General features: G+C 46.4%; 1 protein-coding gene across 1 annotated transcript in view; it reads left to right on the top strand.

Annotated features, from left to right (window-relative positions):
• Nucleotides 1-26251, top strand: part of LOC139226947 (transient receptor potential cation channel subfamily V member 1-like) — a 73130-nt gene that overhangs the window by 18586 nt on the left and 28293 nt on the right. Inside the window, exons 3-6 of the mRNA XM_070858042.1 lie at nt 4615-4784; nt 6830-6982; nt 7407-7547; nt 15622-15920. Of these exons, the coding sequence (XP_070714143.1) occupies nt 4615-4784; nt 6830-6982; nt 7407-7547; nt 15622-15920 (763 nt within the window). The remainder of the gene's footprint in view (nt 1-4614; nt 4785-6829; nt 6983-7406; nt 7548-15621; nt 15921-26251) is intronic.

A 26251-nucleotide genomic window follows, 5' to 3' on the forward strand; every position in this document is an offset into this window, starting at 1 on the left:
GGTTACTGCACAAGATAAAAGTTCATGGGGTTGGGGGCAATATATTAGCATGGATAGAGGATTGGCTAACAGAAAACAGAGTCGGGATAAATTATTCATTCTCGGGTTGGCAATCAGCAACTAGTGGGGTGCCGCAGGGATCGGTGCTGGAACCCCAACTATTTACTGTTACATTCAGGATAACTCCACAAGACTGTATGCTGTAAGCTCGAACTGGTGTGACCTTAGCCTCTTTAATCAAACTCCAGAGTGCCGAAGCAGCATGGCAGACAACCTTTTATACTTGCTTGCACGAGGTGTGCAGGTGACCCTTGGGTCTCCAACAAGTGCGCCCCCTGGTGGCAAGTCTTGCACTATTATAAAGTTTACATACATAACATTTACAATCTATATTAACGACTTGGAAGAAGGGACCAAGTGTAATATAGTCAAGTTTGCTGACAATACAAAGATGGGAGGAAAAGCAATGTGTGAAGAGGACACAAAATCTGCAAAAGGACATAGACAGGTTAAGTGAGTGGGCAAAAATTTGGCAGATGGAATATAATGTTGGAAAGTGTGAGGTCATGCACTTTGGCAGAAAAAAAATCAAAGAGCAGGTTATTATTTAAATGGAGAAAGATTGCAAAGTGCCGCAGTACAGTAGGACCTGGGGGTACTTGTGCAAGAAACAGAAAAGGATAGTATGCAGGTACAGCAAGTGATCAGGACGGCCAATGGAATCTTGGCCTTTATCGCAAAGGAGATGGAGTATAAAATAGAGAAGTCTTGCTACAGCTGTCCAGGGTATTGGTGAGGCCACACCTGGAGTACTGCGTGCAGTTTTGGTTTCCATATTTATGAAAGGATATACTTGCTTTGGAGGCAGTTCAGAGAAGGTTCACTTGGTTGATTCCGGAGATGAGGGGGTTGACTTATGAGGAAAGGTTGAGTATGTTGGGCCTCTACGCATTGGAATTCAGAAGAATGAGAGGTGTGATCTTATCGAAACTGTTGTGTATGCAATGACTTAAAAGGCTTAGTACTGTGAACTCTGGTGCGACCTGACTCTACTTTATTAGCTCTCAAAGTTTGGATTAAACATGGAGGCTTTCTTTATATACAAGGGCTGCACGTGTGTGTCTGTGGCCCAATGACCTCCGATGGTCGCTCCCCCTGGTGGCAGGTAAACCCAGGTATACATACATTACAGAAAAGTATAAGATTATGAGGGAGCTCGACAAGGTGGATGGAGAGAGGATGTTTCCACTGATGGGGAAGACTAGAACTAGAGGGCAAAATCTTAGAATAAGGGGCCACTCATTTCAAACTGAGATGAGGAGAAATTTCTTCTCTGAGGGTTGTGGATCTGTAGAACTCACTGCCTCAGAGAATTGTGGGGGCTGGGATATTGAATAAATTTAAGACAGAAATAGACAGCTTCTTAAACGATAATGGAATAAGGGGTTATGGGGAGCGGGCAGGGAGGTGGACCTGAGTCCATGATCAGATCAGCCATATTGAATTGCGGAGCTGGCTCGAGTGGCCGTATGGCCTACTCCTGCTCCTATTTCTTATGTTCTTATACACACTGCAGCCTGTATAGGGTGCTCGAGGGGTTTCTACACAATGTGGTCTGTATAGGGTGCTCGAGGGGTTTATACACAGTGTAGCCTGTATAGGGTGCTCGAGTTAATACACAGTGCGGCCTGTATAGGGTGCTCGAGGGGTTTCTACACAGTGTAGCCTGTATAGGATGCTCGAGGGGTTTATACACAGTGCGGCCTGTATCGGATGCTCGAGGGGTTTATACACAGTGCGGCATGTATAGGGTGCTCGAGTTAATACACAGTGCGGCCTGTATAGGGTGCTCGAGGGGTTTATACACAGTGCGGCCTATATAGGGTGCTCGAGGGGTTTATACACAGTGCGATCTGTATAGGATGCTCGAGGGGTTAGTACACAGTGCGGTCTGTATAGGGTGCTCGAGGGGTTTATACACAGTGCGGCCTATATAGGGTGCTCGAGGGGTTTATACACAGTGCGATCTGTATAGGATGCTCGAGGGGTTAGTACACAGTGCGGTCTGTATAGGGTGCTCGAGGGGTTAATACACAGTGCGGTCTGTATAGGGTGCTCGAGGGGTTAATACACAGTGCGGTCTGTATAGGGTGCTCGAGGGGTTAATACACAGTGTGGTCTGTATAGGGTGCTCGAGGGGTTTATACACAGTGCGGCCTGTATAGGGTGCTCGAGGGGTTTATACACAGTGCGGCCTGTATAGGGTGCTCGAGGGGTTTATACACAGTGCGGTCTGTATAGGGTGCTCGAGGGGTTTATACACACTGCGGTCTGTATAGGGTGCTCGAGGGGTTTATACACAGTGCGGTCTGTATAGGGTGCTCGAGGGGTTTATACACACTGCGGTCTGTATAGGGTGCTCGAGGGGTTTATACACAGTGCGGTCTGTATAGGGTGCTCGAGGGGTTTATACACAGTGCGGTCTGTATAGGGTGCTCGAGGGGTTTATACACAGTGCGGTCTGTATAGGGTGCTCGAGGGGTTAATACACAGTGTGGGCTGTATAGGGTGCTCGAGGGGTTTATACACAGTGCGGGCTGTATAGGGTGCTCGAGGGGTTTATACACAGTGCGGGCTGTATAGGGTGCTCGAGGGGTTTATACACAGTGCGGGCTGTATAGGGTGCTCGAGGGGTTTATACACACTGCGGTCTGTATAGGGTGCTCGAGGGGTTTATACACAGTGCGGGCTGTATAGGGTGCTCGAGGGGTTAATACACAGTGTGGGCTGTATAGGGTGCTCGAGGGGTTTATACACAGTGTGGGCTGTATAGGGTGCTCGAGGGGTTAATACACAGTGCGGGCTGTATAGGGTGCTCGAGGGGTTTATACACAGTGTGGGCTGTATAGGGTGCTCGAGGGGTTTATACACAGTGCGGGCTGTATAGGGTGCTCGAGGGGTTTATACACAGTGCGGGCTGTATAGGGTGCTCGAGGGGTTAATACACAGTGTGGGCTGTATAGGGTGCTCGAGGGGTTTATACACAGTGCGGGCTGTATAGGGTGCTCGAGGGGTTAATACACAGTGTGGGCTGTATAGGGTGCTCGAGGGGTTTATACACAGTGTGGGCTGTATAGGGTGCTCGAGGGGTTTATACACTGCGGTCTGTATAGGGTGCTCGAGGGGTTTATACACAGTGTGGGCTGTATAGGGTGCTCGAGGGGTTAATACACAGTGTGGGCTGTATAGGGTGCTCGAGGGGTTTATACACAGTGTGGGCTGTATAGGGTGCTCAAGGGGTTTATACACTGCGGTCTGTATAGGGTGCTCGAGGGGTTTATACACAGTGCGGGCTGTATAGGGTGCTCGAGGCGTTTATACACAGTGTGGGCTGTATAGGGTGCTCGAGGGGTTAATACACAGCCCTCTAAGCACTCGATTTCTCTTGCTTGACATTGGAAGTTTAATAGATGTGACTTGCAGGCTCTACCTCCAGACTGTTCAAAGTTGTGTAAAGTTATGATGAGACAGCTGTTTAACAAACCGATATCGGCACAAGACTGAAACAGCAACACTCCAAGCACCATAGTCGAGGCTACTTACTGTTTTCCTGCTACCACAACAGCAACAACAACAACTTGCATTTAGATAGCGCCGTTACGGTAGTAAAAGGTCCCAAGGCGCTTCACAGGAGAGTTATCAGACAAAGTTTAACACTGAGCCACATAAGGAAATATTAGGACTGGTGACCAAAAGCTAGGACAAAGAGGTGGGTTTTAAGGCATGTGTTAAAGAAGGAGAGAGATGCAGGGAGGCTTACATAACATAAGAAATAGGAGCAGGCTCCTCGAGCCTGTTCTGCCATTTAATAATATATATGCAGACTATAGATATACTCGCTGGGTAGTCACTGTACAGTTGCATAAGATGGAGACTTGTTACCTGATGTAGTATCAATAAGGTTTGCACTGTGTATATACTATGCTGGCACCACTAGAGGGTGCAACTGGTGGAGACTGGGGTTTCCTGCCCCTGTGTCAGAGGCTGTCCACCAGAGGGCACTGCGGTGGGAGACCTGAGGGTCACCTGCAGAGGTGTGCAGGGCCCAGTATAAAAGCCTGCCACCATGCTTATGCCTCACTCTGGAGTTACGAATAAAGGACACTACAGTTTGAGTACAAAACCTTGCCTTGTGGAATCATTCATAAGTGCATTACAGACATAACAAACAAGATCATGGCTGAGCCGAAGATCAGATCAGCCATGATCTTATTAAATGGCAGAGCATTTACTCTAGGGAGGGAATTCCAGGGCTTAAGACGTCAGCAGCTGAAGGCACGGCCGCCAATGGTGGAGCGATTAAAATCAGGGATGCTCAAGAGGCCAGAATTGGAGGAGCGCAGAGATCTTGAAGGGTTGTAGGGCTGGAGGAGGTTACAGAAATAGGGAGGGGGTGAGCTCACGGAGAAATTTGAACACTGGGATGAGAATTTAAAAGTCAAGGTGTTGCCAGACTGGGAGCCAAAGTAGGGCAACGAGCACGTGGTGATTTATTTTGTCTTTGGAGGTTTGATTTTTTTTTTTGTTTCGTTGAAATGTTTTTGTTATTCACAGGAAGCAATCCCTGGATTCAGTTCAAAGCTTTGAGGAGAATTCGGTACCCAAAGTGTACGAGCGGCAGTGGCTGTTTGAAGCCGTGTCCAAAGGAAAGGCGAGCGGGTTAGATGGATTACTGCAGTACCTGACCAGGAGCAACAAATGCCTCACTGACTGGGAATTCAGAGGTATCTCGGTTCTCCCCTCCCCTCCCTTCCCCCCCCCTCCCATTCCGGCCCTGAACATATGATACCATGAGTGCCAATTCCCCCTCTGGTACCTCGGCCCAAGTGTGAATCCAAACTGAGTGAGGAAAGGAAGGACTTGCATTTCTATAGCGCCTTTCACAACCTCAAGATGTCCCAAAACGCTTTACAGCCAATTAAGTACTTTTGGAGTGCAGTCACTGTTGTAATGTGGGAAACATGCCAGCCGATTTGCACACAGCAAGCTCCCACAAACAGCAATGTGATAATGACCAGATAATCTGTTTTTAGTGATGTTGGTTGAGAGATAAATATTGGCCCCAGGACACCGGGGAGAACTCCCCCTGCTCTTCTTTGCAATCACGGCTGTGGGATCTTTTACGTCCACCTGAGAGGGCAGGCAGGGCCTCAATTTAACGTCTCATCCAATAAGACGGCACCTCTGACAGTGCAGTGTTCCCGCAGTAGTGCACTGGAGTGTCAGCCTAGATTATGGGCTTGAGTCTCTGGAGTGGGACTTGAACCCACAACCTTCTGACACAGAGGTGAGATAATAACTCTCCACTGAGTCGAGGCCCATCCTCTTCTCAATCAATGAGCACAGACTTTCCAGAATGGCTCATCGGATGGGGACTTGGTAGATAAATATTACCATCCTTTCCGCAGGCACCAATGCCAATTGTTACCCTCAACCTCTCTCATAGTTGTCCTGGCTCAGCTTCAAAATTCAATGGGTAGCATGATTCGAAAAAGTTGTACTAAAAGTGAAACTTTGACAGTGCAGAACCAGGAGGTGGGAAAGTGTTTAAAACTCCATCAGCTCCTTGAATACTGCAGTAGTCAGGGAAGCATATAGTGCAGGAGATGTCCTTCCAAAGCCAAAGGGGAGGTGTGTGGAGGGAGGGGTGAGATGCACTGCGGTAGAGAAACAATCGCGTCCAGCAGGACTGCTTTCAGCTGTGAACATTTCCTATCCTCCGTGGCTAGCACTCGCGCCTCTGAGTCAGAAGGTCGTGGCTTCGAGTCCCACGCCAGAGATAGCGGTAACTTGTAAAAAGAGGAATCAAGTACCAGCTTGTCACCAGCGTATGATGCTGTAGCAACAGTCTGGCACAATCATAACAACATTAACCAGGGTGCAGGGAGGAACTGAACATGCTTGCACTCACGGACGTTGTGGGCTGGATTCTCCTGATCCAGCCAGAGTTCCTAACGGGGTGGCTCCAACCAAATCCACCCCGCACATTTCATATAGAATGACATTTAGTTTATGGCACAGAAACAGGCTATTCAGCCCAGCCGGTCCCTGCCAGCGTTTATGTTCTGCACAGTGGGGCGTGGGACTAATTGGATAGCTCTTTCAAAGAGCTGGCACACTCGATGGGCCAAATGGCCTCCTCCTGTGCTCTATCATTCTATGATTCTATGAACCGTTTATATCGGCATTATTCATTCCTCACATCAATAAAAACAAACCTGGATCATGTCACTTATCTTTTTCCTCTTTGGTGAAAACAAGCGCGCTTGCTCGAAAGAAGCACTTGAGCTAATGAGGTGGAAAGAAAAACAAAATATAAGGATAAAATAACTGGCCCACCTGGGACTCCTTTGCCTTGACGTTAGTGTTGTGAGATTCAGGCCTACCAACAGTTAAGAATTTTGTGTGAAATCCCTTTCTCTGCCATCTTAACCGAGATGTATCAGTTTAATGCTTCTGTTAAAAAAGGGGTCTAACTTTAAAATTAGAGCCAGGCCGTTTTGGGGTGACGGGAAGCTTCTTCACACAAAGGGCAGTGGAAATCTGGAACTCTCTCCAAAGCTGCGGATGCTGGGGGTCAATTGAAAAATTGAGGTGGATAGATTTTTCTCAGACAAAGGGTCTTGAGGGTTACGGAACCAAGGCGGGTAGATGGAGTTTAGGTACAGATCAACCATGATCTGACTGAATGGCGGAACGGGCTTGATGGGCCGAATGGCCTCCTCTTGCTGCGGGGCCGTGTTACCAACTCTCGTTTTATGCCTTTCAGACCCAGACACCGGCAAAACCGTTTTACTGAAGGCGCTGTTAAACCTGAGTAACCACAGGAACGACACTATCCCCGTGCTGCTGGAAATCGCGGAGAAAACAGACAACCTGAAGGAATTCATCAACGCGGCCTACATCGATAGCTACTACAAGGGTACAAAGCACTGACGGGGACGCGCGAGGTCTCCGGGAACTTAAGATTAATCTCCAGGCCACTGAACAACGCGGGGCTCTTTTCTCTAGAAAAGAGAAGGGGGAAGGCTGAGGGGTGACCTGACAGATGTGACACCGGAGTGTTTCAATATTTGCAGGCTATCCCTGGGGATATTTCAGTATTTGCAGTAAATCCCTGGGAATGTTTCAATATTTGCAGGGATTTCCTCAGAGGTGCAGAGGGGAACAAAGATTACACCACTGCCTTCAAGGTAACCCCCCCCACAGACCGGGCTCTCGAATTCCCCCCCCCCCCCCCCCACTTCACACAGACAGGTTTGAGAGACATTGTTTTACTGTGTGACCTGCTTTGGGCGGCACTGCATCAGAATAATGATTCATCCGCTCCAAATCCACTCCCCCAGGTCAGACGGCGCTTCACATCGCAATCGAGCGCCGGTGTCTGCATTTCGTGGCTCTTCTGATCCGGAACGGTGCCGATGTCCACGCTAAGGCCAACGGGATATTCTTCAAGAACAAGGAAGGCCAAACTGGATTTTACTTTGGTAAGAAAAGCAGTTCAAGACCCTCGTTACAACCGCAGGGAAAGAAACGATTGCATTAGCTCGAAGCGAGTTAAAACCTACCAAACTGTAACTGCGCAAAGTGCAGGCAATTTACACAGCCAGCCTCATACACTCCCAGCGAAGCAAGCTCCATAAAGTCGTGTAACCATGGGAGGACAGCGGAGGGGCGATTTATTTCCCCCCAGACCTCACACACTGACCGATTACAATCTTTTGATGCACTCTCACTATATGCAAACTTATAAGATCATACTAAATAGGAGCAGGAGTCGGCCATTCGGCCCCTCGAACCTGCTCCGCCATTCAATAAGATCATGGCTGATCTTCCACCTCAACTCCACCTTCCTGCCCTATCCCCAAATCGCTTGATTCCCTTAATATCCAAAAATCTAGCGAATTCTGTCTTGAATATACTCAATGACTGAGCCTCCACAGCCCTCTGGGGTAGAGAATTCCAAAGATTCACCACCCTCTGAGTAAAGAAATTTCTCCTCCACTCAGTCCTAAATGGCTACTCATTCAATGATGGAACAGACTCGAGAGCTGAATGGCCTCCTGTTCCCATGTACTGGACGCAAGGCCACTTTGAACTGTTTAAGGCACTTTTTCCGAATGTATATATAGCATGAAATTAGCAATTGACATGGAATGTCATTACTCAGAGTCTTGTGTTATGAAGTTAAGTTGTGTACTGACTGCAGTTTGTTTTTAATCAGCCCCTTGGGGCAATATTCTTAAGTACTTTACTGCGTGGGAACACAAACAGCGATGGTTATAACATAAGAATTAGGAACAGGAGTAGGCCATCTAGCCCCTCGAGCCTGCTCCGCCATTCAATAAGATCGTGGCTGATCTGGCCGTGGACTCAGCTCCACTTACCCGCCCTCTCTCCGTAACCCTTAATTCCCTTATTGGTTAAAAATCTATCTATCTGTGACTTGAATACATTCAATGAGCTAGCCTCAACTGCTTCCTTGAGCAGAGAATTCCACAGATTCACAACCCTCTGGGAGAAGAAATTCCTTCTCAACTCGGTTTTAAATTGGCTCCTCCGTATTTTGAGGCTGTGCCCCCTAGTTCTAGTCTCCCCCACCAATGGAAACAACTTCTCTGCCTCTATCTTGTCTATCCCTTTCATGATTTTAAATGTTTCTATAAGATCACCCCTCATCCTTCTGAACTCCAACGAGTAAAGACCCAGTCTACTCAATCTATCATCATAAGGTAACCCCCTCATCTCCAGAATCAGCCCAGTGAATCGTCTATGTACCCCCTCCAAAGCTAGTATATCCTTCCTTAAGTAAGGTGACCAAAACTGCACGCAGTACTCCAGGTGCGGCCTTACCAATACCCTGTACAGTTGCAGCAGGACCTCCCTGCTTTTGTACTCCATCCCTCTCGCAATGAAGGCCAACATTCCATTCGCCTTCCTGATTACCTGCTGCACCTGCAAACTAACTTTTTGGGATTCAGGCACAAGGACCCCTTGGTCCCTCTGCACCGCAGCATGTTTAATTTCTCCCCATTCAAATACTATTCCCTTTTAATGTTTTTCCCCCCCAAGGTGGATGACCTCACACTTTCCGACATTGTATTCCATCTGCCAAACCTTAGCCCATTCGCTTAACCTATCCAAATCTCTTTGCAGCCTCTCTGTGTCCTCTACACAACCCGCTTTCCCACTAATCTTAGTGTCATCTGCAAATTTTGTTACACCACACTCTGTCCACTCTGTCCCCTCTTCCAGGTCATCTATGTATATTGTAAACAGTTGTGGCCCCAGCACCGATCCCTGTGGCACACCACTAACCACCGATTTCCAACCCGAAAAGGACTCTTTTATCCCGACTCTCTCCTTTCTGTTCGCCAGCCAATTCTCTATCCATGCTAATACATTTCTTCTGACTCCGCGTACCTATATCTTCTGCAGTAACCTTTTGTGTGGCACCTTATCGAATGCCTTTTGGAAATCTAAATACACCACATCCATCGGTACACCTCTATCCACCATGCTCGTTATATCCTCAAAGAATTCCAGTAAATTAGTTAAACATGATTTCCCCTTCATGAATCCATGCTGCGTCTGCTTGATTGCACTATTCCTATCTAGATGTCCCGCTATTTCTTCCTTAATGATAGTTTCAAGCATTTTCCCCACTACAGATGTTAAACTAACTGGCCTATAGTTACCTGCCTTTTGCTTGCCCCCTTTTTTTAAACAGAGGCGTTACATTAGCTGCTTTCCAATCCGCTGGTACCTCCCCAGAGTCCAGAGAATTTTGGTAGATTATAACGAATGCATCTGCTATAACTTCCGCCATCTCTTTTAATACCCTGGGATGCATTTCATCAAGACCAGGGGACTTGTCTATCTTGAGTCCCATTAGTCTGTCCAGCACTACCCCCCTAGTGATAGTGATTATCTCAAGGTCCTCCCTTCCCACATTCCCGTGACCAGCAATTTTTGGCATGGTTTTTGTGTCTTCCACTGTGAAGACCGAAGCAAAATAATTGTTTAAGGTTTCAGCCATTTCCACATTTCCCATTATTAAATCCCCCTTCTCATCTTCTAAGGGACCAACATTTATTCTTTTCCATTTTATATATCTGTAAAAGCTTTTACTATCTGTTTTTATGTTTTGCGCAAGTTTACCTTCGAAATCTATCTTTCCTTTCTTTATTGCTTTTTTAGTCATTCTTTGCTGTTGTTTAAAATTTTCCCAATCCTCTAGTTTCCCACTAACCTTGGCCACCTTATACGCACTGGTCTTTGATTTGATACTCTCCTTTATTTCCTTGGTTATCCACGGCTGGTTATCCCTTCTCTGACCGCCTTTCTTTTTCACTGGAATATATTTTTGTTGAGCACTATGAAAGAGCTCCTTTAAAGTCCTCCACTGTTCCTCAATTGTGCCACCGTTTAGTCTGTGTTCCCAGTCTACTTTAGTAACTCTGCCCTCATCCCACTGTAGTTCCCTTTGTTTAAGCATAGTACGCTCGTTTGAAACACTACTTCCTCACCCTCAATCTGTATTACAAATTCAACCATACTGTGATCACTCATTCCGAAAGGATCTTTTACTCGGAGATCGTTTATTTTTCCTGTCTCATTACACAGGACCAGATCTAAGATAGCTTGCTCCCGTGTAGGTTCTGTTACATACTGTTCTAAGAAACAATCCCGTATGCATTCTATGAATTCCTCCTCCAATCGATATGTAGGTTAAAATCCCCCATGACTACTGCCGTTCCTTTTTCACATGCCTCCATTATTCCCTTGATTGTTGCCCGCCCCACCGTGAAGTTATTATTTGGGGGCCTATAAACTACACCCACCAGTGACTTTTTCCCCTTACTATCTCTAATCTCCACCCACAGTGGTTCAATATTTTGTTCATTAGAGTCAATAACTTCTCTCAAAACTGCCCTGATATCATCCTTTATTAACAGAGCTACCCCACCTCCTTTCCCTTCTTGTCTATCTTTTTCCGAATCGTCAGATACCCCTGTATGTTTAATTCCCAGTCTTGGCCACCCTGCAACCACGTTTCTGTAATGGCCACCAAATCATACCCATTTGTAATGATTTGTGCCGTCAACTCATTTACTTTATTTCGAATGCTGCGTTCATTTAGGTAGTGTTTTAATCCTAGTTCTTAAACCATGATTTTTATTTTGACCCCTCCTGCAGCCCCTTTATATTCAGTGGCCCCTTTTGTTTTTTGCCTTGGGTTTCTCTGCCCTCCACTTTTACTCATCTCCTTTCTGTCTTTTGCTTTTGTCTCCTTTTTATTTCCCTCTGTCTCCCTGCATTGATTCCCATCCCCGTGCCATATTAGTTTAACTCCTTCCCAACAGCACTAGCAAACACTCCCCCTAGGACATTGGTTCCGGTCCTGCCCAGGTGTAGACCGTCCGGTTTGTACTGGTCCCACCTCCCCCAGAACCTGTTCCAATGCCCCAGGAATTTGAATCCCTCCCTGCTGCATCACTGCTCAAGCCACGTATTCATCTGTGCTATCCTGCGATTTCTACTCTGACTAGCACGTGGCACTGGTAGCAATCCCGAGATTACTACTTTTGAGGTCCTACTTTTTAATTTAGCTCCTAGCTCCTTAAATTCGTCTCGTAGGACCTCATCCCGTTTTTTAACCTATGTCGTTGGTACCAATGTGCACCACGACAATTGGCTGTTCTCCCTCCCTTTTTAGAATGATTATAGTTGGAAAGGTTTGAAGAAATTCTTGCCTTTCGTTGGTTTATCGAAACTCTGTCCTGCACAGTATTGGGAGATAGGTTAGGGAGACACTGCATAGAGTGATCATTGATTGGAAGGCAGATTTTTCCCTATGGAGGGTGGGTACTGGATCATGCAATGGTGTAGACACTAGCCTCCAACCTCAGGGACCTGAATTCAACTCTTGCCCAAACTAAAGTGCTGAAATTCTCTCTCTCTGCTAGTTTTCAAGAGTCTCAACATAGCCCAGATCACAAAACGCCAAATCTACATTAACTGACAGGTCACAGCATGGCTATTGTGGGAATTGTAAAGAAATGGCACAGTGATATCAGTTTTCACTCTGTGCTGTACCTGCCCTGGGACTGTTTGATGGGACAGTGTAGAGGGAGCTTTACTCTGTATCTAACCCCATGCTGTACCTGCCCTGGGAGTGTTTGATGGGACAGTGTAGAGGAAGCTTTATTCTGTATCTATCCCCGTGCTGTACCTGCCCTGGGAGTGTTTGATGGGACAGTGTAGAGGGAGCTTTACTCTGTATCTAACCCCCTGTACCTGCTCTGGGAGTGTTTGATAGGACAGTGTAGAGGGAGCTTTACTCTGTATCTAACCTGTGCCGTACCTGCCCTGGGAGTGTTTGATGGGACAGTGTAGAGGGAGCTTAACACTGTATCTAACCCCCTGTACCTGCCCTGGGAGTGTTTGATGGGACAGTGTAGAGGGAGCTTTACTCTGTATCTAACCTGTGCCGTACCTGCCCTGGGAGTGTTTGATCTTGACAGTTAGACAAAAATAAAGGCTGCTAAATTTGTAGACAGCAGTGGATGCTGCTCTTCTTGTCCTCGTGGCTAAGTATTGAGCATGTGAGGAAGTGATCTGTATGTGAGCCACTTGACTGAAGCCTGTTGCTTAATTAAGGGAGACAAGTGTAAAAGTCTTGGGGAGTTGAAACCAGGCTAAAAGTTTAAATTATGAAGACAGATTGCGTAGACTAGGTTTGTATTCCCTTGAGTATAGAAGATTAACGGTGAACTAATTGATGCTTAAAGGAGTTGATGGGGTAGAGAGAAACTATTCCCTCCTGGTGGGGGAGTCCAGAACAAGGGGCATCACCTTAAAATTAGAGCCAGGCCGTTGAGGGGTGATGTTGAAGCACTTTTTCAGAGGGTAGTGGAAATCTGGAACTCTTTTTTTCCCCCCCCCCCCCCCAAAAAGCTGTGGAGACTGGGGCTCAATTGAAAATGTCAAACCTGAGATTGATAGATTTTTTAGGCAAGGGTATTAAGGGTTATGGAATGAAGGTGGGTCAATGAACTTAAGATACAGATCATCCATGATCTCATTTAATGGCGAAACAGGCTGAATGGCCTCCTCCATGTTCCTATGAGTTTTGTCATAATAAATATTGGGAAGACCGAAACCATTGTCTTCGGTCCCCGACAGAAACTCCGTTCCCTAGCTACCGACTCCATTCCTCTCCCTGGCCACTGTCTGAGGCTCAACCAGACTGTTTGCAACCTTGGCATCCTATTTGACCCTGAGGTGAGCTTCTGACTACAAATCTGTTCCATCACCGTCTACTTGCACCTCTATAACATTGCGCAACTCCAACCCTGCCTCACCTCATCTGCTGCTGGAGCCCTCATCCATAGAAACATAGAAAATAGGTGCAGGAGCAGGCCATTCGGCCCTTCAAGCCTGCACCGCCATTCAATGAGTTCATGGCTGAACATGCAACTTCAGTACCCCATTCCTGCTTTCTCGCCATACCCCTTGATCCCCCGAGTAGTAAGGACTACATCTAACTCCTTTTAGAATATATTTAGTGAATTGGCCTCAACAACTTTTTGTGGTAGAGAATTCCACAGGTTCACCACTCTCTGGGTGAAGAACTTTCTCCTCGTCTCGGTCCTAAATGGCTTACCCTTTATCCTTAGACTGTGACCCTGGTTCTGGACTTCCCCAACATCGGGAACATTCTTCCTGCATCCAACCTGTCTAAACCCGTCAGAATTGTAAATGTTTCTATGAGATCCCCTCTCATTCTTCTGAACTCCAGTGAATACAAGCCCAGTTGATCCAGTCTTTCTTGATATGTCAGTCCCGCCATCCCGGGAATCAGTCTGGTGAATCTTCGCTGCACTCCCTCAATAGCAAGAATGTCCTTCCTCAAGTTAGGAGACCAAAACTGTACACAATACTCCAGGTGTGGCCTCACCAAGGCCCTGTACAACTGTAGCAACAGCTCCCTGCCCCTGTACTCAAATCCCCTCGCTATGAAGGCCAACATGCCATTTGTTTTCTTAACCACCTGCTGTGTTAACCTCACATTTATCCACATTATACTTCATCTGCCATGCATTTGCCCACTCACCTAACCTATCCAAGTCACTCTGCAGCCTCATAGCATCCTCCTCGCAGCTCACACTGCCACCCAACTTAGTGTCATCCGCAAATTTGGAGATATTACATTTAATTCCCTCATCTAAATCATGAATGTACAATGTAAACAGCTGGGGCCCCAGCACAGAACCTTGCGGTACCCCACTAGTCACTGCCTGCCATTCTGAAAAGTACCCATTTACTCCTACTCTTTGCTTCCTGTCTGCCAACCAGTTCTCAATCCACGTCAGCACACTACCCCCAATCCCATGTGCTTTAACTTTGCACATTAATCTCTTGAGTGGGACCTTGTCGAAAGCCTTCTGAAAGTCCAAATACACCACATCAACTGGTTCACCCTTGTTCACTCTACTGGAAACATCCTCAAAAAATTCCAGAAGATTTGTCAAGCATGATTTCCCTTTCACAAATCCATGCTGACTTGGACCTATCATGTCACCTCTTTCCAAATGCGCTGCTATGACATCCTCAATAATTGATTCCATCGTTTTACCCACTACCGATGTCAGGCTGACCGGTCTATAATTCCCTGTTTTCTCTCTCCTTTTTTAAAAAATGGGGTTACATTGGCTACCCTCCACTCCATAGGAACTGATCCAGAGTCTATGGAATGTTGGAAAATGACTGTCAATGCATCCGCTATTTCCAAGGCCATCTTAAGTACACTGAGGTGCAGTCCATCAGGCCCTGGAGATTTATCGGCCTTCAATCCCATCAATTTCCCCAACACAATTTCCTGACTAATAAGGATTTCCCTCAGTTCCTCCTTCTTACTAGACCCTCTGACCCCTTTTAAATCCGGAAGGTTGTTTGTGTCCTCCTTAGTGAATACCTCTAGACTATTCCAATGCACTTCTGGCCGGCCTCTGATTTTCCATTCTCTGTAAACCTGAGCTCATCCAAAACTCGGCTGCCCGTGTCCTAACTTGTACTAAGTCCCGCTCACCCATCACCCCCTGTGCTCATTGACCTACATTGGCTCTCAGTCCAGCAACGCCTCAAATTTAAAATTCTCATCTTTGCTTTCAAATCCCTCCATGGCCTCGTCCCTCCCTATCTTTAATCTCCTCACCCCTACAACCCCCCGAGATCTCTGTGCTCCTCCAATTCTGGCCTCTTGCGCATCCCCGATTTCCATCGCTCCACCAGTGGCGGCCGTGCCTTCAGCTACCTGGAACTCCCTCCCTAAACCTCTTCGCCTCTCTATTCACCTTTAAGACGCTCCTCAAAACCTACCGCTTTGACCCAGCTTTTGGTCACCTGTCCTAATATCTCCTGATGTGGCTCGGTGTCAAATTGTGCCTGACAGCGCTCCTGTGACGTGCCCTGGGACGTTTTACTCCGTTAAAGGCGCTGTATAAATGCAAGTTGTTGCTATGAGCATCTTTCTGACTCGATCTCTTCCTGCAACAGGGGAACTGCCTCTCTCGCTGGCCGCATGCACCAACCAGCTGGATGTGGTGTCGCATCTGCTGGAAAACCCTTACTGCCGGGCGGACATTGACGCGACGGACTCCATGGGGAACAACGTGCTCCACGCGTTAGTGTCCATCTCCGACAACACCAGAGAGAACACCAAGTTCGTCACTGAGATGTACGGCCACCTACTGAGGATGGGGGTGAAGATCAAGCCACAGCTCAACCTGGAGGGTGTGAAGAACCGGAAAGGGCTGACCCCCATCAAACTGGCCGCCAAGACCGGCAAAATCGAGGTGGGTGGCTGAGTGGTCCCCAGCTGCCAGGCTTTGAGTAAGGGAGCACGGCGGAGGGGAGCGATGAGGCTGGAGAACTATCTCCCATCACTCGTGCGTTCAAGTGACTCTGTACCTTCCTGTCGCATCTTTCATGGAGCTGGAAATTGCGGTCGGAGGCTTCCCGTGGGCCGCAGGAGAAGTCTGCACCAACCTGGTGCTCCTGGGCCTGCGTTAAAGGCCCACGTGTCCCTGGAGTGCAGGCGGTTCACAGGCGCCCCTGGGATCACATGGGCCATTCCAACCAATCACAAATTTACCTACAGAATCCTCATAAGCATTATAGGACCCCCTAAAAATCACACTTTCACCCCAGTTAAATAAAAATAAATCATCATATGTTCTAAAGTAATTAAATTACAATTTAACTAAACATTTAAAACAAAAATGTAATTTTTTGAAAAATAAATTTGAACATTTTTATCCATCATCATCATCATAGGCAGTCCCTTGAAATCGAAGACTTGCTTCCACTCAAAAATAACCTAAAATGTTATTTTAATATTGATCTAAACCTTTACGCTGGTACAATCAGATGTCACGCCTGCTTTCACCAGGCGTATGAGTTCCCTGGGCATTTGCTGGGCAGTAGTTGGGTAAATAGCCCAATTCTGCGACAGCGAATGTCCATTTCCTGCGCGTGGGTACGATCTATCGAGCTGAAATTTGACAGATTGCAAGTTCTGGGTTTTCACACATACACATCGCACGCAGAAACCCCGAACTTGTGGGGCTCCTAAGGCTGTGTACGCGCTCACAGGCTCCGGAAAATCCTGGCCAGCATCTTCACATCACCGGACCTCAATGTCCTTTCAATTTTTTCTATGTTCCAGAAAAGTTGCAGATGGAAGGATTGGAAACTGAGTGTCTGCTGCGGAGAGAAACGTTCAGCAATAATTTACAGATGGGGATTCAAAGGCAAAGCAGAGAGATTATCAGAGATCAGGAGAGGCTAACAGAGAGATTGTAACAGAGAGAAAGAGAGATTGTGACAGTGGGCAAGAGAGACAATGACAGAGAAAGCCGAGGGAGCGATTATAACGAAGCTGGAGAGATGTGATTGCACTAGCGAGGATACAAAGGAGATTTACAAAGATATTGTCAGAACTGGAGAGTTTTAGCTATGAGGAAAGATTGGATAGGGTTACATAGGCCATTCAGCCCAACCAGTCCATTCTGGTGCTTATACTCCACTCGAGCCTCCTCCCATCTTTCCTCTGTTAGGTCATCCCTCTGCCTTCTCTTCAAGAGAAAAGAGACCCAGCCTGTTCATCCTTTCCTGATGGGTATGACCTTGCATTTCTGGTATCATCCTTGTAAATCTTCTCTGCATCCTCTCCCGTGCCTCTATATCCTTTTTATAACATGACGACCAGAACTGTACACAGTACTCCAAGTGTGGTCTAACCAAGATTCGATACAAGTTAAGCATAACTTCACTACTTTTCAATTCTATCCCTCGAAAAATAAACCCTAGTGCTTGGTTTGCCTTTTTATGGTCTTGCTAACCTGTGCCAATACTTTGTGATTTGTGTATTTGTACTCCGAGATCCATTTGCTCCTCCGTCCCATTTAGATTTGTATTTTCCAATAAGTGACCTCCCTATTTTTCTTATCAAAATGTAATATCTCACATTTATCTGTGTTGAAGTTCATTTGCCAATTGTATGCCCATTCTGAAAATTCATTCATGTCGTCTTGTAATTTGTTGCAGTCCTCAGTATTGGCGATTCCCTCTCAATTTGGTGCCGTCTGCAAATTTAGAAATTGTGTTTTTGATTCCAAAGTCTGAATCATTAATATAAATTGTGACCAACTGTGGTCCCAGCACTGATCCTTGTGGACACCACGACCCATCTTCTGCCCCTGTGAATAGCTACCCATTACCCCAACTCTCTGCTTTCTGTCTTGAAGCCAGCTAGCTATCCATTCTGCTACTTGTCCCCTGACTCCGCATTCATAAGAACATAAAAAATGGGAGCAAGAATAGGTTATGGGCAAGAATAGCTTACCTGCCATTTAATATGATCATAGCTGATCCGATCATGGACTCGGGTCCACTTCCCTGCCCGCTCCCCATAACCCCTTATCCCCTTATCGGTTAAGAAACTGTCTATCTCTGTCTTAAATTTATACAATGACCCAGCTTCCACAGCTCTATGAGGCAGCGAATTCCACAGGTTTACAACCCTCTGAGAGAAGAAATTCCTCCTCATTTCAGTTTTAAATGGGCGGCCCCTTATTCTAAGATTATACCCTCTAGTTCTAGTCTCCCCTAAAGTGGAAACATCCTCTCTGCATCCATCTTGTCAAGCCCCCTCATAATCTTTTACGTTTCGATAAGATCACCTCTCATTCTTCTGAATTCCAACGAGTAGAGGCCCAACCTACTCAACCTTTCCTCATAAATCAATCCCCTCATCCCCGGAATCAACCGAGTGAACCTTCTCTGAACTACCTCCAAAGCAATTTATCCTTTCTTAAAAATGGAACCCAAAACTGCACGCAGTATTCCAGGTGTGGCCTCACCAATACCCTGTATAACTGTAGCAAGACTTCCCTGCTTTTATACTCCATCCCCTTTGTAATAAAGGCCAAGATACCATTGGCCTTCCTGATCACTTGCTGTACCTGCATACTAACCTTTTGTGTTTCATGCACAAGTACCCCCAGGTCCCGCTGTACTGTGGCACTTTGCAATCTTTCTCCATTTAAATAATAACTTGCTCTTTGATTTTTTTTCTGCCAAAGTGGATGACCTCACACTTTCCAACATTATACTCCATCTGCAAATTTTTGCCCACTCACTTAGCCTGTCTATGTCCTTTTGCAGATTTTTTGTGTCCTCCTCACACATTGCTTTTCCTCCCATCTTTATATCATCAGCAAACTTGGCTACATTACACTCAGTCCCTTTTTCCAAGTCATTAATATAGATTGTAAATAGTTGGGGTCCCAGCACTGATCCCTGTGGCACCCTACTAGTTACTGGTTGCCAACCAGAGAATGAACCATTTATCCTGACTCTCTGTTTTCTGTTAGTTAACAAATCCTTTATCCATGCTAATATATTACCCCCAACCCTGTGAACTTTTATCTTGTGCTGTCACCTTTTATGTGGCACCTTGTCAAATGCCTTCTGGAAGTCCCAAATACACCAATCCACTGGTTCCCCTTTATCCACCTTGTTCATTACAAGAATTCCAGCAAATTTGTCAAACATGACTTCCCTTTCATAAATCCATGCTGACTCTGCCTGACTGAATTATGTTTTTCCAAATGTCCTGCGACGGCTTCTTTAATAATGGACTCCAACATTTTCCCAACCACAGATGTTAGGCTAACTGGTCTATAGTTTCCTGCTTTTTGTCTGCCTCATTTTTTAAATTCCTTGACCTTATCAGTCTATTATGGGGGTACCTTATCAAAGACCTTTTGAAAATTTAGGTAGATTACATAGAAATAGAAACATAGAAAATAGGTGCAGGAATAGGCCCTTCGAGCCTGCATCGCCATTCAATGAGTTCATGGCTGAACATGCAACTCCAGTACCCCATTCCTACTTTCTCACCATACCCCTTGATCCCCCGAGTAGTAAGGACTATATCTAACTCCTTTTTGAATATATTTAGTGAATTGGCCTCAACAACTTTCTGTGGTAGAGAATTCCACAGGTTCACCACTCTCTGGGTAAAGAAGTTTCTCCTCATCTCGGTCCTAAATGGCTTACCCCTTATCCTTAGACTGTGACCTCTTGTTCTGGACTTCCCCAACATTAATAAGAACATAAGAACATAAGAATTAGGAACAGGAGTAGGCCATCTAGCCCCTCGAGCCTGCTCCGCCATTCAACAAGATCATGGCTGATCTGGCCGCTCCCCATAACCCTTAATTCCCTTATTGGTTAAAAATCTATCTATCTGTGATTTGAATATATTCAATGAGCTAGCCTCAACTGCTTCCTTGGGCAGAGAATTCCACAGATTCACAACCCTCTGGGAGAAGAAATTTCTTCTCAACTCGGTTTTAAATTGGCTCCCCCGTATTTTGAGGCTGTGCCCCCTAGTTCTAGTCTCCCCGACCAGTGGAACCAACTCTCTGCCTCTATCCTGTCTATCCCCATCATTATTTAAAATGTTTCTATAAGATCACCCCTCATCCTTCTGAACTCCAGCGAGTAAAGACCCAGTCTACTCAATCTATCATCATAAGGTAACCCCCTCACCTCTGGAATCAGCCTCGTGAATCGTCTCTGTACCCCTTCCAAAGCTAGTATATCCTTCCTTAAGTAAGGTGACCAAAACTGCACGCAGTACTCCAGGTGCGGCCTCTCCAATACCCTGTACAGTTGTAGCAGGACCTCCTTGCTTTTGTACTCCATCCCTCTCGCAATGAAGGCCAACATTCCATTTGCCTTCCTGATTACCTGCTGCACCTGCAAACTAACTTTTTGGGATTCATGCACAAGGACCCCCAGGTCCCTCTGCACAGCAGCATGTTGTAATTTCTCCCCATTCAAATAATATTTCCTTTTACTGTTTTTTTTTTTTCCCCAAGGTGGATGACCTCACATTTTCCGACATTGTATTCCATCTGCCAAACCTTAGCCCATTCGCTTAACCTATCTAAATCTCTTTGCAGCCTCTCTGTGTCCTCGACACAACCCGCTTTCCCACTAATCTTTATCATCTGCAAATTTTGTTACACTACACTCTGTCCCCTCTTCCAGGTCATCTATGTATATTGTAAACAGTTGTGGTCCCAGCACCGATCCCTGTGGCACACCACTAACCACCGATTTCCAACCCGAAAAGGACCCATTTATCCCGACTCCCTGCTTTCTGTTAGCCAGCCAATTCTCTATCCATGCTAATACATTTCCTCTGACTCCGCGTACCTTTATTTTCTGCAGTAACCTTTTGTGTGGCACCTTATCGAGTGCCTTTTGGAAATCTAAATACACCACATCCATCGGTACACCTCTATCCACCATGCTCGTTATATCTTCAAAGAATTCCAGTAAATTAGTTAAACATGATTTCCCCTTCATGAATCCATGTTGCGTCTGCTTGATTGCACTATTCCTATCTAGATATCCCGCTATTTCTTCCTTAATGATAGCTTCAAGCATTTTCCCCACTGCAGATGTTAAACTAACTGGCCTATAATTACCTGCCTTTTGTCTGCCCCCTTTTTTAAACCGAGGCGTTACATTAGCTGCTTTCCAATCCGATGGTACCGCCCCAGAGACCAGAGAATTTTGGTAGATTATAACGAATGCATCTGCTATAACTTCCGCCATCTCTTTTAATACCCTGGGATGCATTTCATCAGGACCAGGGGACTTGTCTACCTTGAGTCCCATTAGCCTGTCCAGCACTACCCCCCTAGTGATAGTGATTGTCTCAAGGTCCTCCCTTCCCACATTACCGTGACCAGCAATTATTGGCATGGTTTTTGTGTCTTCCACTGTGAAGACCGAAGCAAAATAATTGTTTAAGGTCTCAGCCATTTCCACATTTCCCATTATTAAATCCCCCTTCTCATCTTCTAAGGGACCAACATTTACTTTAGTCACTCTTTTCCATTTTATATATCGGTAAAAGCTTTTACTATCTGTTTTTATGTTTTGCGCAAGTTTACTCTCGTAATCTATCTTCCCCTTCTTTATTGCTTTCTTAGTCATTCTTTGCTGTCGTTTAAAATTTTCCCAATCTTCTGGTTTCCCCACTAACCTTGGCCACCTTATACACATTGGTTTTTAATTTGATACTTTCCTTTATTTCCTTGGTTATCCATGGCTGGTTATCCCTTCTCTTACCGCCTTTCTTTTTCACTGGAATATATTTTTGTTGAGCACAATGAAAGAGCTCCTTAAAAGTCCTCCACTGTTCCTCAATTGTGCCACCGTTTAGTCTGTGTTTCCAGTCTACTTTAGCCAACTCTGCCCTCATCCCACTGTAGTCCCCTTTGTTTAAGCATAGTACGCTCATTTGAGACACTACTTCCTCACCCTCAATCTGTATTACAAATTCAACCATACTGTGCTCACTCATTCCGAAAGGATCTTTTACTAGGAGATCATTTATTATTCCTGTCTCATTACACAGGACCAGATGTAAGATAGCTTGCTCCCTTGTAGGTTCTGTAACATACTGTTCTAAGAAACAATCCCGTATGCATTCTGTGAATTCCTCCTCAAGGCTACCCTGTGCGATTTGATTTGACCAATCGATATGTAGGTTAAAATTCCCCATGATTACTGCCGTTCCTTTTTCACATGCCTCCATTATTCCCTTGATTATTGCCCGCCCCACCATGAAGTTATTATTTGGGGGCCTATAAACTATGCCCACCAGTGACTTTTTCCCCTTACTATCTCTAATCTCCACCCACAATGATTCAACATTTTGTTCATTAGAGCCAATATCGTCTCTCACAACTGCCGTGATATCATCCTTTATTAACAGAGCTACCCCACCTCCTTTCCCTTCTTGTCTATCTTTCCGAATTGTCAGATACCCCTGTATGTTTAATTCCCAGTCTTGGCCACCCTGCAACCATGTTTCTGTAATGGCCACCAAATCATACCCAAATGTAATGATTTGTGCCATCAACTCATTTACTTTATTTCGAATGCTGCGTGCGTTTAGGTAAAGTGTTTTAATACTAGTTTTTAAACCATGATTTTTAGTTTTGACCCCTCGTGCAGCCCCTTTATATTCATACATATTGTCCCTTCCTATCACCTTGTGGTTTACACTTACCCCAGTGCTACTCTGCTCTGTTGCCTCCTGCCTTTTGTATTCTTTCTTGGGCTTCTGTTCATCTGAGCTCTCACCCACTCTAACTAGCTCAGAGCCCTCTCCTGGGTTCCCATCCCCATGCCAAGCTAGTTTGAAGCCCTCCCAACCGTACTATCAAAACCACCCGCGAGAGCATTGGTCCCGTCTCTGTTGAGGTGTAACCTGGCCGACTTGTACAGGTCCCACCTTCCCCAGAAGCGGTTCCAATTGTTCAGGAAACTAAAGCCCTCCCTCCTACACCAACGGGAGAGTGGAGAGCACCAGTTCCCACTGTCACAGGAGAGAGAGTGGAGAGCACCAATTCCCACTGTCACAGGACGGGAGAGTGGAGAGCACCAGTTCCCACTGTCACAGGACAGAGAGTGGAGAGCACCAGTTCCCACTGTCACAGGACAGAGAGTGGAGAGCACCAGTTCCCACTGTCACAGGACAGAGAGTGGAGAGCACCAGTTCCCACTGTCACAGGACAGAGAGTGGAGAGCACCAGTTCCCACTGTCACAGGACAGAGAGTGGAGAGCACCAGTTCCCACTGTCACAGGACAGAGCGTGGAGAGCACCAGTTCCCACTGTCACAGGACAGAGAGTGGAGAGCACCAGTTCCAACTGTCACAGGACAGAAAGTGGAGAGCACCAGTTCCCACTGTCACAGGACGGGAGAGTGGAGAGCACCAGTTCCAACTGTCACAGGACAGAGAGTGGAGAGCACCAGTTCCCACTGTCACAGGACAGAGAGTGGAGAGCACCAATTCCCACTGTCACAGGACAGAAAGTGGAGAGCACCAGTTCCCACTGTCACAAGACAGGAGAGTGGAGAGCACCAGTTCCAACTGTCACAGGACAGAGAGTGGAGAGCACCAGTTCCCACTGTCACAGGACAGAGAGTGGAGAGCACCAGTTCCCACTGTCACAGGACAGAGAGTGGAGAGCACCAGTTCCCACTGTCACAGGACAGAGAGTGGAGAGCACCAGTTCCCACTGTCACAGGACGGGAGAGTGGAGAGCACCAGTTCCAACTGTCACAGGAGAGAGAGTGGAGAGCACCAGTTCCCACTGTCACAGGACAGAGAGTGGAGAGCACCAGTTCCCACTGTCACAGGACGGGAGAGTGGAGAGCACCAGTTCCCACTGTCACAGGAGAGAGAGTGGAGAGCACCAGTTCCCACTGTCGCAGGACAGAGAGTGGAGAGCACCAGTTCCCACTGTCACAGGACAGAGATTGGAGAGCACCAGTTCCCACTGTCACAGGACGGGAGAGTGGAGAGCACCAGTTCCCACTGTCGCAGGACAGAGAGTGGAGAGCACCAGTTCCCACTGTCACAGGACAGAGATTGGAGAGCACCAGTTCCAACTGTCGCAGGACACCTACTGCATTGCCCTTTCTCTGTTACCGCTTCAAAAAATTCAATGAGATTGGTCAAGCAAGACTTTTTCTTTTGAAATCCATGCTGACGATTCATTATTATAATTTTGGTTACTAGATGTTCTATTTTCTCCTTTAGTAGGGATTCCATTATTTTTCCTACCACCGATGTTAAGCTGACTGGTCTATAATTCCCTGGACATGTTCTGTCCCCCTTCTTAAATATCGGTATTACGTTAGCTATCCACCAGTCCTCGGGCACTACACCTTTTTCTAATGAGTTATTAAATATGTGCAGTAATGCCTCTGCTATCTCTTCCCTAGATTCACTTAAAATGCGCGGATATAATCCGTCCGGACCAGGGGTTTTATCCTGAGTTTGTGGTTTATTTAGTATCTCTCCTTGTTTTATTTAAAATGCAGTTAACTCATTGCTAATCTCATCATCCAATGTCACCTCCACCTGCTCTATCTCCCTGGTAAATACTGAAGCAAAATAATGATTTAATATCTCTGCCATCTCTCTATCGCTGCCTGTGTTATAATCATGACCATTCCTTCATGGCCCTATTCCCATCCAACCTTCCTTTTCTAATTTACGTATCTGTAAAATATTTTACTATTTTGTTCCTTGATAATTTAATTTTATAGTTCCTCCTTGCCTTCCTAATTGTTTTTCTGACTTTTCTCCTACTCTCTCCATATTCTGCCTTATCATGTGTTCCCCTGCTGTCCATGTACTTAATGGATGCCTTTCCTTACCCTCAATTGTTCCCTTATGGCTTTATTCATCCACGGTGTCCCATTAGTGTTCAGCTTGTTCCTGTTTATTAGCAGAATTTAATTTTCCTGGACTCTGAACACAGTTTTAAATGTTTCCCATTTTATGATTGGATAGGTTGGAGTTGTTTTCTTTGAAACGGAGGAGGCTGAGAGGAGACCTTATTGAGGTGTATAAAATTATGAGGGGCCTAGATAGAGTGGATAGAAAGAACCTATTTCCCTTAGCAGAGGGGTCAACAACCAGGGGTCATAGATTTAAAGTAATTGATAGAAAGTTTAGAGGGGAGATGAGGAGAACTTTTTTCACCCAGAGGGTGGTGGGGGTTTGGAACTCACGGCCTGAAAGGGTGGTAGAGGCAGAAACCCTCAGCACATTTAAAAAGTACTTGGATGTGCACCTGAAGTGCCGTAACCTACAGGGCTACGGACCGAGAGCTGGGAAGTGGGATTAGGCTGGGTAGCTCTTTGTCGGCCGGCACGGGCACGGTGGGCCGAAATGGCCTCCTTCTATGCCGTAGATTTCTACGATTCTATGAAAAAATAACAGATTGAAAGTGGTATTCTGACAGAGCGAGAAACACTTATTCAGATAGTGACATTCTGCAAAACAAAGAGTGACTGACAGAAAGTTTGTTAGAGTGCGAAATTGATAGAGACTGTGATGGATATTGAGTGTAATATTCTGTAACAGAAACAAGAAAGACTCACATGATAGGTTAGGAGAAAAATCACTGGTTGAAAGGGATAAGAGAAGCAAAACAAATGGCAGCACTGATGCACCGGCTGGGTATATATTTCTCCCATTGTGATAATGAGCAGATCATCTGTTTTAGTCATATTGGTTGAGGGATAAATATAGGCCAGAGGACACCTCTTTGAATAGCGCTATGGGATATTTTACGTCTACCTGAGAGAGCAGACGGGGCCTCGGTTTAACGTGTCATCCGAAAGACGTCACCTCCGACAGTGCGGCGCTCCCTCAGTACTGCCCCTCCGACAGTGCGGCGCTCCCTCAGTACTGCCCCTCCGACAGTGCGGCGCTCCCTCAGTACTGCCCCTCCGACAGTGTGGCGCTCCCTCAGTACTGCCCCTCCGACAGTGCGGCGTTCCCTCAGTACTGCCCCGCCGACAGTGCGGCGCTCCCTCAGTACTGCCCCTCCGACAGTGCGGCGCTCCCTCAGTACTGCCCCGCCGACAGTGCGGCGCTCCCTCAGTACTGCCCCTCCGACAGTGCGCGCTCCCTCAGTACTGCTCACCAACAGTGCGGCACTCCCTCAGTACTGCCCCTCCGACAGTGCGGCGCTCCCTCAGTATTGCCCCCCCGCAGTGCGCGCTCCCTCAG

The sequence above is a fragment of the Pristiophorus japonicus genome, chromosome 16 (assembly GCF_044704955.1).
Source record: "Pristiophorus japonicus isolate sPriJap1 chromosome 16, sPriJap1.hap1, whole genome shotgun sequence".
Classification (NCBI taxonomy): Eukaryota; Metazoa; Chordata; class Chondrichthyes; family Pristiophoridae; genus Pristiophorus; species Pristiophorus japonicus.